Source organism: Vulpes vulpes, chromosome 2 (assembly GCF_048418805.1).
Source record: "Vulpes vulpes isolate BD-2025 chromosome 2, VulVul3, whole genome shotgun sequence".
Classification (NCBI taxonomy): Eukaryota; Metazoa; Chordata; class Mammalia; order Carnivora; family Canidae; genus Vulpes; species Vulpes vulpes.
The window spans coordinates 36,896,355-36,913,038 of record NC_132781.1 but is presented as its reverse complement, the minus strand read 5'-3'; the positions used below and the strand labels follow the sequence as shown (position 1 = coordinate 36,913,038).

The window sequence follows — 16,684 nt, the reverse complement described above, 5'->3', positions numbered from 1 at the left end:
TTCTATTTTACTACTTTTGGACCTACCAATGACCGTATTTGGAGAGAGATATTGAGAATGCAAGCAGGAGGAGAGACAGAAGAAGAGGAAGAGAGAGAATCCCAGGCAGACTCTGTGCTAAGCACGGAGCCCAACACAGAGCTCCAGATCATGACCTGAGCTGAAATCAAGAGTATGTCACTTAACTGACTGAGCCACCCAGGTGCCCTCAATGACAGCATTCTTAAAGGAAGAAGATGCCAGTTTTCTCCTTCCCTGTAAATACTACTCTTATTTCCATTTTTCTCTTTGTTATTGAAGGCAGCGGAGGAAGTTGGATATCCAGTAATGATCAAGGCCTCAGAAGGAGGAGGAGGGAAAGGAATCAGAAAAGTCAACAATGCAGATGATTTCCCCAACCTCTTCAGACAGGTAGAATACAAGTTGTTTTTGTTTGTTTGAATTTACATGTATATCAGAGATACATGATTTAACTCACACTATATATACAAACTATTATGTTGTATACCAAAAACTAATATGATGTTGTATGTCAATTATACCTTGGTAGAATAAAAGATAATAATAATGAATTATAATTTGGATGCTCAGAAAATATTTAATTTTTAATTTTGTCTGTAAGCACTCTGGTGTTTCTCTCTACTTCCTATCTGCTTATTAGAAATGTCTAGTTCAGTTTAAGGTTTTATTTGATAAGGTAACTCAAACAATATTCTCTTATATATAAAAGTGCTCATTTTCTCAGAGAGCTCTTCCCTATATGGTACATGTGGTTCATAGGACCTTATAGTGATAGGGAAGGGTCAAAATGCCCTTCTAATTTTTGTGTTCTTCTTCTTCTGGCACTGTAAATAAAGGATGTGGTTACCTCCTGATTTGGATGGTCTTGGCTTGGCCAGACTCGGGCTCTTTGATTGACTTCACCTCACTTTAAGTTCTTATTGGCTGTGAGCTCCTGAGTTTCTGCTATGTGTACCATCTACTTGGTCAACTCAGCAGTTTATACCCTAGTCTGTGCTGCATGGCCACCACACCTTGCCTGGCATCAGAACCCTATGGCAGGTCTACATTCTATAACTGAGGGTGACTTGGAAAGCTAAACTTCAAATCCCTCTCCAAGCCTCTGATTTAAAGCTGAGTGGTATGGCCATATTGCAAGTTAGTTGTGGAGGCCAAAAAAAATACTCTCTTTGAGAGACAAAAGTTTCTTCTTCCCTGCCCTAGAGCTACCCTCACAGACTTGACTCACTTTTTTTCTCCTACCAGAAAAACAGGAATCAGAAAAAAGGAAAATTGGGACATATTCTGGCCTTTCACTTTCCTAGTTTTCCACTGTTTTAATTTTTTCCAGCATTTTTTACTTTGTACTGTCTTTTACTGTTATCTCTAGCCAACTTCTGTTTACCCTCTTTTTTTTTTTTTTTTTTAAAGATTGTATTCATTTATTCATGAGAGATACAGAGAGAGAGGCAGAGACAGAGGCAGAGGGAGAAGCAGGCTTCATGCAGGGAGCCCAATGTGGGACTCGATCCTGAGACTCCAGGATCACGCCCTGGGCCAAAGGCAGATGCTCAAACCACTGAGCCATCCAGGCATCCCTACCCTCTTTTTTTTTAACCATTAACGGCAAACTGAAAAAGGTGATTAAGGTATTGTTTTGCTGCATTATCCTATTTTGAATGTTGGAATTCAAATATTAACCTTCTTTTTCTTTGCATTCCTTTTGTAGTTTACCTAATTTCATAGGTAAATCAATGCCTCGGGGTCAAAGAAATATTTGACCAATATTTGACCAATCTAAAGCTCCTTTGCTTTTAGAAGCAAAAGAAAAAGCTTGTTAAATTTTTAAAAATGTAATTCCTTTAGATATTTCAAAACTACTTATACTGTGACTCAAATAGTTGAAGAATCTAGAGCACTAAGATTGGGAAGTTTTCTGTGAAAGTCCTCAAGTTCCAATAATGATTAACTAAATAACAAACCAATCCTCCCTTTGAGAACAAGCTAGAAAATCTGGGAAAGATTTTTTTTTTTATTTAAAAAAATTTTTAAATTGTTTTTAAACTATTTTAAGGCATTAGAGACCTTTCAAGACAGTAAAGAATTATAATGGGGCTAAGGTATAGGAGAAGAAGGAAACCCAATGAGGTGGCATTTGAGGCCACTTTTTCCATAGAGATATCTTCTGATTTGAAAAGGAGCAGTTGGGCAGCCCCGGTGGCGTAGCGGTTTAGCACCGCCTTCGGCCCAGGGCATGATCCTGGAGACCCGGGATCGAGTCCCACGTCAGGCTCCCTGCGTGGAGCCTGCTTCTCTCTCTGCCTGTGTCTCTGCCTCTCTCTCTCTCTGTGCCTCTAATAAGTAAAATCTTAAAAAAAAAAAAAAAAAAAAGAAAGAAAAGGAGCAGTTAAAAAGCTGATTAATTTTCAACAGTCTTATAAGACTAAAAGGCTAAACTTAACCTTTAAGATTTGGTAAGAAGGGAAGTTCCTAAAACTTCCCACATTTTAGATTGGGATCTTGAAGGAACTATACCTTAAGAGTAAAAAACTAGAAACAGACCAACTCTCACAGGGACTAAATCTCAGCTTCAAAATACTCAACCTTTGATTCAGGCAAAGGGTTCAAGTATTGCTGGTGTCACTAGCCACTAGAAAGAAATGCAAATATAATAATATCCAGAACCTCAAATTACTTCTATTTATTTTTCAAATGCAGTATCAAATAGCGATTTCAAAGTAAGCGGGTATACCAAATTACGTGACTGAAAATCAAGAAAAATAGAAGTCAGTTTTAAACAGATCTGCAGAGTTTAGATAATGGATCTATCAGGCAAGGATTTTAAAGTAACTGTACTTAATGTATTCAAGGAAATTAAAGACAAAATTGAGAATTTTGTCAGGAAACTGGAACCTGTGAAGAAGAAACAAATTCTAGAACTGAAAATACAAATAAAACTAAGAAGTCAATAGAGGAGTTTAATAGCATATTAGATACAGTTGAAGAGAGAATTAGTGACTGGAACATAGCTCAGAAGAAAATTCAGACTGAAGCGTGAAGAGACAAAAGGATGAAAAATACAGAAAAGAGCATGTAAGAGGTTATTTGCAAAGATGACCATGATAACTTCTCCTATCTTTCTATACAGACCCCTATGATTTTTGCCTCTCTTCCCATCAAGAAAGACTGTCTTTTTTCCCATTCTTTGAATTTTGGCTAGCCTTGTGACTTTGTTTTAAACAAGAGAATGTAGCAGAAATGGTGTGTAAGTTCTGAAGTCTAAACCCCAAGTGGTCTTGTAATTTCTGCCCTTGCCTGACTTACAAGTGAAGAAACCAGTCTAGCCTTTTGGAGAAAGAGAGGCCACATAAAGTAGAGATGAGTTGTCCTAGCTGAGACTTCCTAGACCTACATGTTGACAGCACCACATTTGAGATGTGCAAATAAGACCCTACTAGACCATCCAACCCCAGTCAAACTGGCAGCTGCATGAGTAGCTCCTGGGCAAGATCAGCAGAACTATCCAGCTGTGCCCTGCTGTAAGCGAATAAAATAGAATAGTCAATGTCCTAAGTAAATAAATTTTTGGGGTTTGTTAGGCATCAATGGGTAACTGCCACAGAAATTGATACCCAAAGGTATGATGCTGTTATAACAAAAAAGTAAAATATGTGACATGGCTTTAAGACTAGCTTATAGGTGGAGGCTGAAAAAAAAATGATGAGATTGTTAATGAAGGCTGGAGGAATGTTGAATAAATTGTTAGTGGAGGCTGGATAGGCAATGAGGGAATTGCTAATAGTCTGAAAAAAAGATCAATATGTGTTCTGTAATGATGGAACAATTGCCTGAGTTAACTTTGAAGATAGAGAATGTATTTAATGAAGTCATGGGCCTAGTTAAGGAAATGTCTAGACAAAGTATTGAAAGCATCTGTTAAATCCTTCTGGTTACTTATGCTAGGGAACTGTAAGAGAGAGGTGAGCTAATTAATCAAGGTGTCTCAAACTTGTTAAGTTTGAAAATATAACTTTTTCTCATTCCCAGTCTCTACCTAGCAGAAAGATCCTCAAAGTAAAAAATGACCTCAGGGTAACAGCTAAGTCAAGAATACCTATGAGAGCCTTTAAGGTCTCAGAAATATTTAAGACACTATACCTGGTAGATTACCCTCTCGGTTAATAGGAAAGAGTTTCAGAGAACACTTAAAGGTGTTGTCCCACCAGCAGCCTGATGTACCCAAAGTATAGATACATCTGTGCAGAAAAGTTACAGATGTTTCTTTTGGGACAAGGATTAAATCCCTCAGTGTGATTCATAGGAAACCTACAACATTTTCAAGAAACTTGTACTTAGGACTACACCAAAGGGTCCAGAAGGAACAGAGGTAGTTCAAACTTCAAAGAGGCTCCTGCGTCTTCAACTTTCTATAAACAGGAAGCAGACTGAGAAAGCTATTCAGCTATAAACATCAGTCATTTCTAATAAAAAGAACAGAGTCAAGAGCCCAGATCGCAGAGCTTAATGCACAGGAGACTCATGGATTAGGAAAATCACTCCCCAGGAGCTGAACAAGACCCTAAAAAAATTTCCCTGCCCCTAGAGTCATGGGATCTGAGATTCACCCATCTGGATTTCAGAATTGCTATGGAGCAGTGACTGCTGTGTACTTCCCATCCTCTCTTCTTTGAACAGGAATATCTTTTACAGTCATCCTTTCCCCATTTCATCATTAAATGTTGGGGTTGTTGGGGCACATAACATGTCTTTTTAGTTCCCAGATTGTTGGATCAAGAAAAACTGCACCTGAGGAGCTGCACCCAAGGAGTCTCATTTGCATCTGGACATGATTCATGAGAAAATGGACGTCAAGCCTGATGCCTTGACTGGATGACTTTGGGGGTCTTGGGAGGGGGTGAGTCTATTTTGCATGTGGGAGGTATATGAATTATTGTGGCCAGAGGGCGGACCATAGTAAATTGTTTGCAGAGATGGCCGCAATAACTCCTCCCATCCTTGTATGTATATCCTTTTGTAGTGTGATTGCCTTTCCTCTGATCAAGAGGTGGCATCTCTTTTCCCAACCCCTGAGTCTTAGCTGGCCCTGTGGATTGCTTAAACCATTAGAATGTGGCAAAAGTGGTGTCGTGTAAATTCTAGAGCTTGTGAAGTCTTGCAGCTTCTGCCTTCACCCTCTTGGAGCACTGCATTGAAGAAGCCTGATCTAGCCCATTGGAGGATGAGAGTCCACAAGCTATAGAGATGAACTGTTCGAGTCAGGGCTCCCTGGACCTACAAGCCAGAAGTCAACACAAATCACCAGACATTTGATGAGACCATTTAGCCCCAGTTGAGCTACTAGATGATGATATGCACACGAGTGACCCCAGGCAAGACCAGAGGTAGAACTGCCCAGATGAGGACAGTTCATGAGGAATTAAGATGGTAGACGTCCTGAGCAACCCACTGAGTCTTGGGGAGATTGCTACCTACCAGCAGAAAAGACCTATGGGATACAGTGAAATTATCTAACATCATGCACTTTTGAATCTCAGAGGAGAGAGAGAATGGAACGGAAGCAATATTTGAAGAAATCATGGAGCATAAACAGTATTTGAAGAGATAATGGTTAAGAATTATCCTGAACTTACAAAAGATAGAAACACAGATTTAAAAAAATACTATGAGCCCCATAGGACAAATACAGAGAAAACTACATCTAAGATTATCAGAATAACTGCTACCTCACCACCCTAAAAAAAGAAAGAAAATCTCAAAGTGGCTGTAAAAAGACTACTTTCAAAGGAGTAACAATATGATAGCTGACATCTCAGTAGAAGCAGTGGAAGCCAGAAAACATTGGATTACTTTTAAAAGTGCTGTAAGAAAATAACTGCCAGTGTAAAACTCTATCTCCAGTGGTAGTGTGCCTCAAAACTGAAGATCCGCATCCTTTGACTACAACACCATCCATGATGCAATGTGAACCAGGAAAGCAGCTAGTCTGGAGCAAGTTGTACATTTGGCTATCTGTAGTTGATGGCAGTATTTTACCCTTTTGTGGGATTTGTGTGTGTCTTTTCAAACTATTTTGTTTTTCACTTTTGTAATACTGGAAGTCACTAAGTAATATTGGTTATATAACTAAGAATGCAGTATCTTAAAAATAGATGAGGGCATGAGCTATCTTTTATTCATTTCTGTATTGCTACTAATTCACATGGTCCCTGACACTTCTAGGCATCTGCCTGTTGAAATTGAAGCAACTTAACAGGTTCGAAAAAATGCTTACCACTTAAGAATTTGCTTTATTTCCTTTTAATATAGGTTCAAGCTGAAGTCCCTGGATCTCCTATATTTGTGATGAGACTAGCCAAACAGTCTCGTCATCTGGAGGTACAGATCTTAGCAGATCAATATGGCAATGCTATCTCTCTCTTTGGTCGTGACTGCTCTGTACAGCGCAGGCATCAGAAGATTATTGAGGAAGCACCTGCTGCTATTGCTACTCCAGCAGTATTTGAACATATGGAACAGGTGTGTATATGAAAAGCTATAATATTTGTTTTCTTACACAGGACTACTACTCATTCAATTCATCTGCCAGTTTGAGAATAGCAGAATTTCAGGCAGTGGTTCTAGATAATTGATAAGATTATATCCCTTTCCTAAAGGAAAAATAATTCTACTGTTCTCCCTCTACACATTTCAGGCTCTCAATTAGTTAATGCTTTTTTTTTTTTTTTTTTTTTTTTTTTTTTTTTTAATTATGATAGTCACAGAGAGAGAGAGAGAGAGGCAGAGACATAGGCAGAGGGAGAAGCAGGCTCCATGCACCGGGAGCCTGATGTGGGATTCGATCCTGGGTCTCCAGGATCACGCCCTGGGCCAAAGGCAGGCGCCAAACCGCTGCGCCACCCAGGGATCCCTTTTTTTTTTTTTTTTTTAAAGATTTTATTTATTTGACAGTGAGTGAGTGAGAACACAAAAGCAGAGGGAGCATCAGACAGAAGGAGAAGTAGCCTCCCAGCAGGAGCAGGGAGTCCAATGTGGGTCTTGTTCCCAGGACCCCAGGATCATGACCTGAGTGGAAGGCAGATGCTTAACCAACTGAGCCACCCAGGCGCCCCTAGTTAACACTTTTGAAAAAAATTAGTGTACTATTTTGACTAGGGATAAAGAAAAGAAATGTTTGGGGATTTTTAATGTTACTGTTTAAGTTTTTTAGATTTCATTTATTAGAGTGTGCACGTGCACAAGTATGGAGACAGGCAGAGGAAGAGAATCTTAAGCAGACTTAGCGCAGAGCACAGATCCCAATATGGGGCTTTATCCCATGACCCTGAGATCATGACCTGAGCTGAAACCAGGATTGTATGCTTTTTTTTTTTTTTTTAAAGATTTTATTTATTTATTCATGAGAGACAGAAAGAGAGAGAGAGGCAGAGACACAGGCAGAGGGAGAAGCAGGCTCCATGCAGGGAGCCCCACGTGGGACTCGATCCCAGGTCTCCAGGATCATGCCCTGGGCTGAAGGTGGCACTAAACCGCTGAGCCACCAGGGCTGCCCAGGAGTTGTATGCTTAACCAACTGAGCCATCCAGGTGCCCTGATTTTTTTTTTTTTTTTAAAACAAGCTCATAATAAGCAGGTAGTTCCATTTTCTAGTTGATTATCTTGGAGTCTTCAGATGTATTTATTCAAATCCATTCTCTTAAAAGGTCCGCTAAGCATCTTTCAAATCTATATGTTCTATATTTTTGTGTAGAAATGGATCTTTAACAGTCATGCAGGGTCCCGTGGAAACAGTTGTAGTTTAGGGGTCTGAACATGGTCTTTTCTGGAATAGTGACTGAGTCTTCATCTTAATGGAAATATATTTCCCATCTCTTCTGAATTTCAAACAAGCTAAATACATGATCATCTGTGTTGGAAGTTTAATTCCTACATTGCGTGAATTTATTAAGAATCATTCTTTAACTTTTATAATAAAGAGGCCTCCAAAATACAGTGGCTTAAATAAGGTATAAGTTCTCTTTCTCATTCTCACAGTCATTGAGAGATGAACTGGTACCAGAGACCTAGGCTTATTGCTGTGCCATTCACTAGGAAAGAAGTCAGCCAACTACAGCTTGTTAGCCAAATCCAACCTATTAACTTTCTTTGTAAATAAAAAGTTATTGGGTCACAGCCATGCTAATTTATTTATGTTTGATTTGGCTGCTTAATCACTGCAATAATGTTGTTGCATGTTGTGGCAAACTATATAGGCCACAGAGCTGAAAATAATTACTATCTGGTCCTTTAATGAAAATGTTTTCCAACCCTTGCCCTAGGGTGTTATTATCTCATGATTAAAGCTTTCTCATAAGATTAGGTTCATATTGTAGCCTGTGGGAGGGGGAGAGAAAGGACTAGGGGGGCAAGCATATAAAAATGTGATCCAGAAGTTACCCACATTACTTCTGTTCATGTTCTGTTGGGCAGAATTTAGTTGCACAATCACACCTAGTTATAAGGGATGTTAGGAATTATAGTCACTAACTGGGTGGCCATATACTCAGCTGAAATTCAGGAAATGCTATTACTAGATGAATGACACACAGAAAAATCATTGGAGGGCATTTAATAATCTGCCTCAATCTGCTCCTCTAGCTACCCATGATCCTTTCATACCCTTTTTCTTACTCTTACTTTTTCACTAATATACTTAGTCTTTCCCCAAAGGAGACAGCCCAAAGTCCAATCCAATTACTACAGTCAGCTCAGACTCCAGGATCTTTAGATAACATACAGTTCTTTGCATTAAATGTTCACGTGGCTTTCCATGAGCCAGTGGCCTAAAATACAAGGTATCTACCCCTGGTCAATCCTCCCTCCAGCGTATACCCAATATATAGTGGTGGAATACGAACATGGAAAAAAAAGAAAGGGAAAAAAAGAAGAATGAAAAAATAAGCGATAATAATTGGTCTGTAGCAGTTATCAGATCCTTCTAGGCAGGAATTGTGATCATTTCAGTTTGCCCTCTGACTGCCTCTGATTCTGCTCTCTGGCAGTAATCCCTTGCCCACCATCCCTGAAGTACCTGGCTTTGTTCCCTGTGAAGTTCTTCCTCATTGAATTTTCTCTGTGATTGGGCCTTGGAGATTATGCCTTCTTTGGCAGAGCTGGTGCAAGAATGGGACCACAAATATTACTCTAGTTACCAATCACAGGCTTTCAAAGGCCAGGTTTGTGGTATATTTAGAAATACAATTCCTTCAAAACTTAATTAAGCTTCTGGACTGTTTGCTTCTAGTCTGCTTCAGGTAGGAGTAATCATACTCCAAGATTTCTAGATACAATAGGCTTTCTTCTATTCGTGGATCTTTGATACTGAGTTGCTTCAGAGTAAGAATCTAATCTGGTTTTGGGGTATAAAAGCACTTTTTTTTTTCACATTCTTACTTTTTCTAACTTTTTCTTAGGGCTTACTTGGTGTATCATCTGCCTTCCAAATTATTGTGGAAGACAATTTACCAAATATGTTTTTTTTTAACGATTTTATTTATTTATTTGAGAGAGAGAGAGCATGAGCAGGGGGAGGGGCAGAGGGAGAAGGAGAAGCAAACTCCCCACTGAGTAGGGAGCCTGATGAGGGGCTTGATCTCAGGACTCTGGGATCATGACATGAGCCAAAGGCAGACACTTAACCAACTAAGCCATCCAGGTGCCCCTAAATGATTTGTTATGCCAAACAATGAGGTTACAACCTTTTCAGTTTGAAGTATTTGTTTCCTTGCTACTCACTACACTGTTGCTAAGCTAGCATCCCTTTTTTTTTTTTTTAATCTTTATTTATGATAGTCACAGAGAGAGAGAGAGAGAGAGAGAGTGGCAGAGACAAAGGCAGAGGGAGAAACAGGCTCCATGCACCGGGAGCCCGATGTGGGATTCGATCCCGGGTCTCCAGGATCACGCCCTGGGCCAAAGGCAGGCGCCAAACCGCTGCGCCACCCAGGGATCCCTAGCATCCCATTTTTAAGTTTTTAAAATAATAGCATTCTACTTGAATTTTATAATTTCTGTATTAATGAATATACAGGGTAAGCAGTTTAATAAAGAGATCCAAAAAATAAAATGACCTCAGATGAGATAGAAGTTTATCTTTCCTTCCCATCATAATCTGAGGTGAGCTCTCCAGGGTTGATAGGACAGTTCTGCTTTTTGAGGCCATCTGGCAGTTCAGGTTCTTTCTGTTTTGTTCTACCATTCTAGTATGTTCTCATCTGCATGGTAGAAACTAGTTTGAACTATTGTGACTGTGTTCCAGGGCACAGAAGGGGAAAATCTAGGAATAGAGGATAGGTAGTTTCCTTTCCAAAACCTGATTCAGGGCATATGCATATTATTCAGTAATGCTGACATTACATATGTCAAAACTGAGTCACTAGCTATACGAGAGGTTAGAAATCTAGTCTCTAGTTGGATAGCCATGTTCCTAGGAAGATTACTAGGAATACTAAAACCGGGGCATGCTGAGTAGTCTGCCACAGTGTGTTTTTTTGCTTGCATACACTTATACCTGAGAGGGTAAGGTTGCTTGTGATCCCAAGTGAGAAACAGTTTTCCCCTAGATCTGGATTGAGTTTGCTGTCCATGTCTTAGGGGCCTTGTGTAGTAATCAGGGAAGGTGAAATTTACTCTTAGGTGTCTAAAAGCCTTCAGTGGCTCTTATAAATGGTGGATACTTGTGTTGGGAGAGAGGGAGAAATTATAGTGGTCCATCAGCTGGTCAGGGTGGGATACTTATGTTGATTTATCTTTCTTCGAGTGTGCTGTGAAACTTGCCAAAATGGTTGGTTATGTGAGTGCTGGGACTGTGGAATACCTCTACAGCCAGGATGGAAGCTTCTACTTTCTGGAACTGAACCCTCGGCTACAGGTGGAACACCCTTGTACAGAGATGGTGGCTGATGTCAACCTCCCTGCAGCACAACTCCAGGTGAGTTACTCTGATCTTGGCTAAGAGAGTTGCCTGCAGAAGTTCCAAATGTCCGAGATGCCTGAGATACTGGTTTAACCAGTATCTGATAAGAGAAAACTCCTCCTCCTATCTGAGTCTCATCTAATGTTCATCTCGTGCTGTATGGGTCATGATGTGTAGGTTGCTTTTCCTGATGTGGTACAAATCTAGTAATACTATCATATTTTTTTAACCATACACATATGATAGCAACCATCATATCTTAGAAAGAAATTTTTAAAATAATATACGTTATTCAACTAATTGAATTGTAGGGACGCCTGGGTAGCTCAGTGGTTGAGCATCTGCCTTTGGCTCCAGGCAGGTCCAGGGATCAAGGCCCACATTAAGCTCCCTGTGAGGAGCCTGCTTCTCCCTCTGTCTATGTCTCTGCCTTTCTCTCTGTGTCTTTCATGAATAAATCTTTAAAAAAATAATAATTCATTTATAAAATACCTCACAACTTTGTAACTGTCGTCTACTCCTTTTTACTTGTGTCCTGAATTGAAGCAATTCCACATCAGAATGGTGGTCGAAGTTTTTCCTGGCAAGACTGTGGCAGCACATGTTTATTGTAATATTTAAAGTGCTAGTTATCAATCTTATTTTCTCCATTTCACCCAGGAAACCAATGTTATGGGAGGCAGTGATGGCTAATAATGAGGTTTGATATTATTTGTATCTAACATGTTCTTTGCCCGCATTGGGAGCTCTTTCTGGGTTCCATTGAATACAAAAAATTTATTTACTTTCTTCATGGTTTGTGGGAATAATTATGAAATAATTATGACATAGTTGGGACTTTTTAGCTGTCTGGACTTCTTGGACAGCCATTTACACTGACTCCTCCCTTATATATTTTAATTCTGCTCCCTTAATGGAGAAATGTCAATAGAACTATAACTTAGGGTTACTTACTCAATTATTATTATTATTATTATTATTATTTTTACTTACTCAATTATTGTAGAATATAGGCTATAGTAGAAATAGAATGTTTTAGGTGGTGGCTACTAAAATGAAAAGTCTTGTAGGTAATTTGATAGCCTCTACATTTTAAGGAAGGTACCCATGAAAAATAAGTGATGTTTTTCCTTTTAGATTGCCATGGGGATCCCTCTGTACAGAATCAAGGATATTCGTATGATGTATGGGGTATCTCCCTGGGGTGATGCTCCCATTGATTTTGAAAATTCTGCTCACGTTCCTTGCCCAAGGGGCCATGTTATTGCCGCTCGGATCACTAGTGAAAATCCAGATGAGGTAACCCATCACTTAAAAGGTTTACACTTTTTTTTTCTTGTGAACTTTAATATTAACATGGTATCTGAAGGCCTACTTCTGAAATATCTTGGGACTTCTTCTGGAGAGGGAAATTTATAGAAGTCTCCTCAGAGCAGACAAATAAGTGATCATTGCTCTGTTGGCCATTTAATTCAACTTTAGTCATTATAGAGTCCTCATTGAATCTGTAGCACTGAATGTTGGCTCTTGAGCCTTTCTGATTTTTGTGCATCATTTCTGCTTTCATATGTGATTAATACACAGCCTAAACAACGAATATATAAATGTTCTCTTCCTAGGAAATACAATTATGGTTTCTCATATTCTTTATTCTCTAACAGGTTTTTTTTATTTTTATTTTTATTTTTTCTTTCCTAACAGGGTTTTAAGCCCAGCTCAGGAACAGTTCAGGAACTGAATTTCCGTAGCAATAAGAATGTTTGGGGTTATTTCAGTGTTGCTGCTGCAGGGGGCCTTCATGAATTTGCTGATTCTCAGTTTGGTCATTGCTTCTCCTGGGGAGAAAATAGAGAGGAAGCAATTTCGTGAGTATAATAACATTTGATTGCATTAAAAAATTTTTTGTGCTAATCTTCAGTGAAAGCATGAGCTTGAGAATGGGAATCATTTCTCTGCTACAAAAGTACTGATAGGGACAATGTTTTGGAAGAAATATATCTTCAATTGTACTTGCATTCATGTTGTGTTAAATTATGCAGTGTTTGGCAGATGATTTTTTGTTTGTTCTGAATCTTTTCAAGTATTTTTACTTCCAAGTATTTTTGATAAATGTATAAAATGGATTGCTTTAAAGAAATCGCATTTTTCCATAGAAACAGTATTGTTTTGGGGAGGAGATAGATTCTTTTTTTTTTTTTTTTTTTTGCAGTTTTATACCTTTATTTGACAATCAGGGGCTAGTTCTTATCCACATTAATTGTAGATTTTTGAAAGTTGTGACAAATACATAGGTTAAAATATATGGAGCTCATTTGGTGAATCTTCATCCAATGTCTTTTGGACAACCACACACAGATAGGGTATGGAACATTCCTTATTCCTTTGGGCCAATCAGCTTTGTTGAGCCTAGTGTCAATGTGCACTTGAGTTCCCATCGAGGAGATAGATTCTTGATGAAGAGCTGGGCACCATATAAAATCATACATAAGATCTGCTATTTGTCATCAGAATAAAGGTTTGGGGTTTGGCTGTAAATGTCCTACAGCCATTTAAAATAATAAAGTTGGGATCCCTGGGTGGCGCAGCGGTTTGGCGCCTGCCTTTGGCCCAGGGCGCGATCTTGGAGACCCGGGATTGAATCCCACATCAGGCTCCCAGTGCATGGAGCCTGCTTCTCCCTCCGCCTGTGTCTCTGCCTCTCTCTCTCTCTCTCTCTGTGTGACTATCATAAATAAATAAAAATTAAAAAAAAAATAAAATAAAATAATAAAGTTAAACTGATTGTTACATGAAAAAACATGACATAAGGGAACTGTCCACATTGTTTACATAAGAGTCTTCAATGTGCTATGAAATATACACACAGCTTGTACACATATAACTGCTGTATTATGTCTTAATATTCTATTAAACATAAGCATTGATTTTTTATTTTATTATTTATCTTATTAATTAAATATAAAATATTAAAAGCAGTTTTGTTTGCCCGAAAAGTAGGGCTCTAGGAGGTAATTTTACACTAAAGATATTTTAGAATATTTATCAAAAATTGAACTAGTAAAAAAAAATTGAACTAGTACTTCCTACTTTTTAATTGTTTCTTTTCTTTCTTTTTTTTTTTTTTAATTTTTATTTATTATTTATGATAGTCACAGAGAGAGAGAGAGAGAGGGGCAGAGACACAGGCAGAGGGAGAAGGCAGGCTCCATGCACCGGGAGCCTGATGTGGGATTCGATCCGGGGTCTCCAGGATCGCGCCCTGGGCCAAAGGCCGGCGCCAAACCGCTGCGCCACCCAGGGATCCCCTGTTTCTTTTCTCTTATCAAGCATTTATAACCATTCCTTTGACCTTTGAACTGTACACAGAGCCTGTGTTTTCAACAGCTATTTATTTATAATGTTGGTTTTTTAATAATGTGTTTAGTAGTATGGAACTCCTAATTTTTCTCTATTTTGTCCTCTACTCTTCTTCCCATTTATTCAAAACTATAAGTAAAGTTTTTCAGAATTAAAGCAATGCTACCAGAAAAACTATCTGCTATAAAGTTGCCCTTTTCTTTTGCAGCCATATCCTGCTTTGCCAAAGCAAAGGAAGAGAAATTTTACATTAGAGCATGCAAATCTGTGGCTTTCCAGCTAGTCACAGCCAAGATGTGTTTTGATTATCTTGCAGAGTGTTAATTTTTTAAAAATTGGGAGACTGAAATAGATATATGGATTTCTGCTTTCCTTAAAAGTGGAATGATAATGACAATATACTGGTTTTATATTCCACTTGGCAAAAGTTAACTGAAGCTTTGTGTGGCTGCTGCTTTTAGAGGAAACATGAACTCTCTCATTCATCCAGCCCCCACTCATTCCGCCTCACTCATTTACATTCCCAGAGGGGCCTCTGTTGGTATTTAGGTGTCCAGTCCTGATTAGGGAGACCACTTGAGTATTTTCTGTAGGCCATGTCCTATAATCTGGTTCAGAAGCCTTGTTCCTTACGTCCTTACCTGATCTGTATGTTCCTCTATAGTGTAAAGCTAACTAGGTTAACTTTTAGGATATTAAAAATATGGTCTCGGGCTCCTGGGTGGCTTAGGTGGTTGAATGTCCGACTTGGTTTCAGCTCAGGTCACGATCTCAGGGTAGTGAAATCGAGTCCCATATCAGGCACTGCACTCAGTGGGGAGTCTGCTTAAGATTCTTTCCCCTTCGCTCTCTCTCTCCCTCTGATCTTCCCTGCCCCTCACGCTTGCACATAGGTGAGTGTGCATTCTCTCTCTCATGAATAAAAATCTTAAAAAAAAAAATACATGGTCTCCATAATAAGCTTACTTTTTTTTTTTAAGATTTTATTTATTTATTCATGAGATACACAGAGAGAGAGGCAGAGACACAGGCAGAGGGAGAAGCAGGAATGTGGGAGCCTGATGTAGGACTTGATTCCAGGACCCTGGGATCACCACCTGAGCTGAAGGCATGCACCCAACTGCTGAGCCACCCAGGTGTCTCAATAAGCTTGCTTCTTGACAGCATGCCAGAAATTCATTCTTCAACTCAGTTTGTTTTTTCTTTCTGTATAACATTAGATCTATGTTCTTTAGCTTGGTGTCCACATTCTTGTCCTCCAGAATAACCTCAATCCCCATTTTCAGCATTATTTCCCATAGATGATAATCCAGATAATACAAGAACAGGACCATGTCTGCCTTGTTGCTGCTGTATTCCCCCAAGATAGTATGTGCTTAGTCAATATTTGTTCATAAATGGCTCTGCCACTGGTTCCTGTCCTCATATCCTCTGCTTCAATCATAATGTCCCTGAACACAACCCATGATTTTGTCAGTCTTTCCCTTTGTCCTCACTGTTTCCTCTGTCTATTCTTTCTTTTGCTACACTCATCAGATTTTTTTAAATATCTGTTGGTAATGGCAATATAATGAGGACCAAATAGAGTCTGTCTTAATGGACTATAAGTGAAGAAAATCCATATAGCAAGTGCTGTCTGTGATAGTGGGGTTATATAAATGTGTTACAGGAACACATAGCTGAGTCTGCTGACTCAGTCTAGAGAGGCTCAGGGAAGGTTTCCCATGAGAAAGTGACATCTAGACTAGCAGCTGAGAAGCATATATGAATTAAGCTGGGCCAGGAGGGTATGGAAAGGGGAGTGGAGGTGGGAAACAGAATAATGCTCTAGGCTGAGGGAATGCCTGTATCATTAGAATGATATTCCTGTCACGGTCATAATCCTACCTAGACTTTATCCCATGTCAGATTCCACATTCTTCATGAACCCATCGGGAGGTGGATTTCCTACCTTCCTAAAACTACTCCAGCACTTTGCTTCTATCACTACTCACATTTATGATATTCTGCTGTATATTTTAAAAGTGGTTATTATATCTCTGTTATGTCTCCCTTATGAGTCTAGTATGTGTCTTAAGTCTGTGAGGTGTCTAATTAAATATTTGTGGAAGTAAGGACCTGCCCTGTGCAAGATAGACACTGGGCAGAAATACACAGAAAAAAACTCATAGTATTTGAACTTTTGTTAATATTAGATCATTTTACACTTAATTGGGAAATAATAAAAATAATGAGCAGTTCCTTCCAAAGATGTCTAAAATGCATCTTAAAAAAAATACTCTCACGTGTAGGGTACCTGACTGTACCAAGCCAGTTGCTTCGTTGAATGGGAGCCTAATTAAGGCATTAACACTT

The 16,684-nt window shown here is 39.1% G+C and overlaps 1 protein-coding gene across 13 annotated transcripts in view; it reads left to right on the top strand.

Annotated features, from left to right (window-relative positions):
• The window catches only part of ACACA (acetyl-CoA carboxylase alpha), a 307,669-nt gene that overhangs the window by 112,026 nt on the left and 178,959 nt on the right, over nucleotides 1-16,684 (top strand). For all 13 annotated transcript variants that reach the window (XM_072747661.1, XM_072747660.1, XM_072747664.1 and 10 more), the window contains 5 exons: nucleotides 301-411; nucleotides 6,328-6,537; nucleotides 10,817-10,987; nucleotides 12,110-12,271; nucleotides 12,674-12,837. In XM_072747661.1, the coding sequence (XP_072603762.1) occupies nucleotides 301-411; nucleotides 6,328-6,537; nucleotides 10,817-10,987; nucleotides 12,110-12,271; nucleotides 12,674-12,837 (818 nt within the window). The remainder of the gene's footprint in view (nucleotides 1-300; nucleotides 412-6,327; nucleotides 6,538-10,816; nucleotides 10,988-12,109; nucleotides 12,272-12,673; nucleotides 12,838-16,684) is intronic.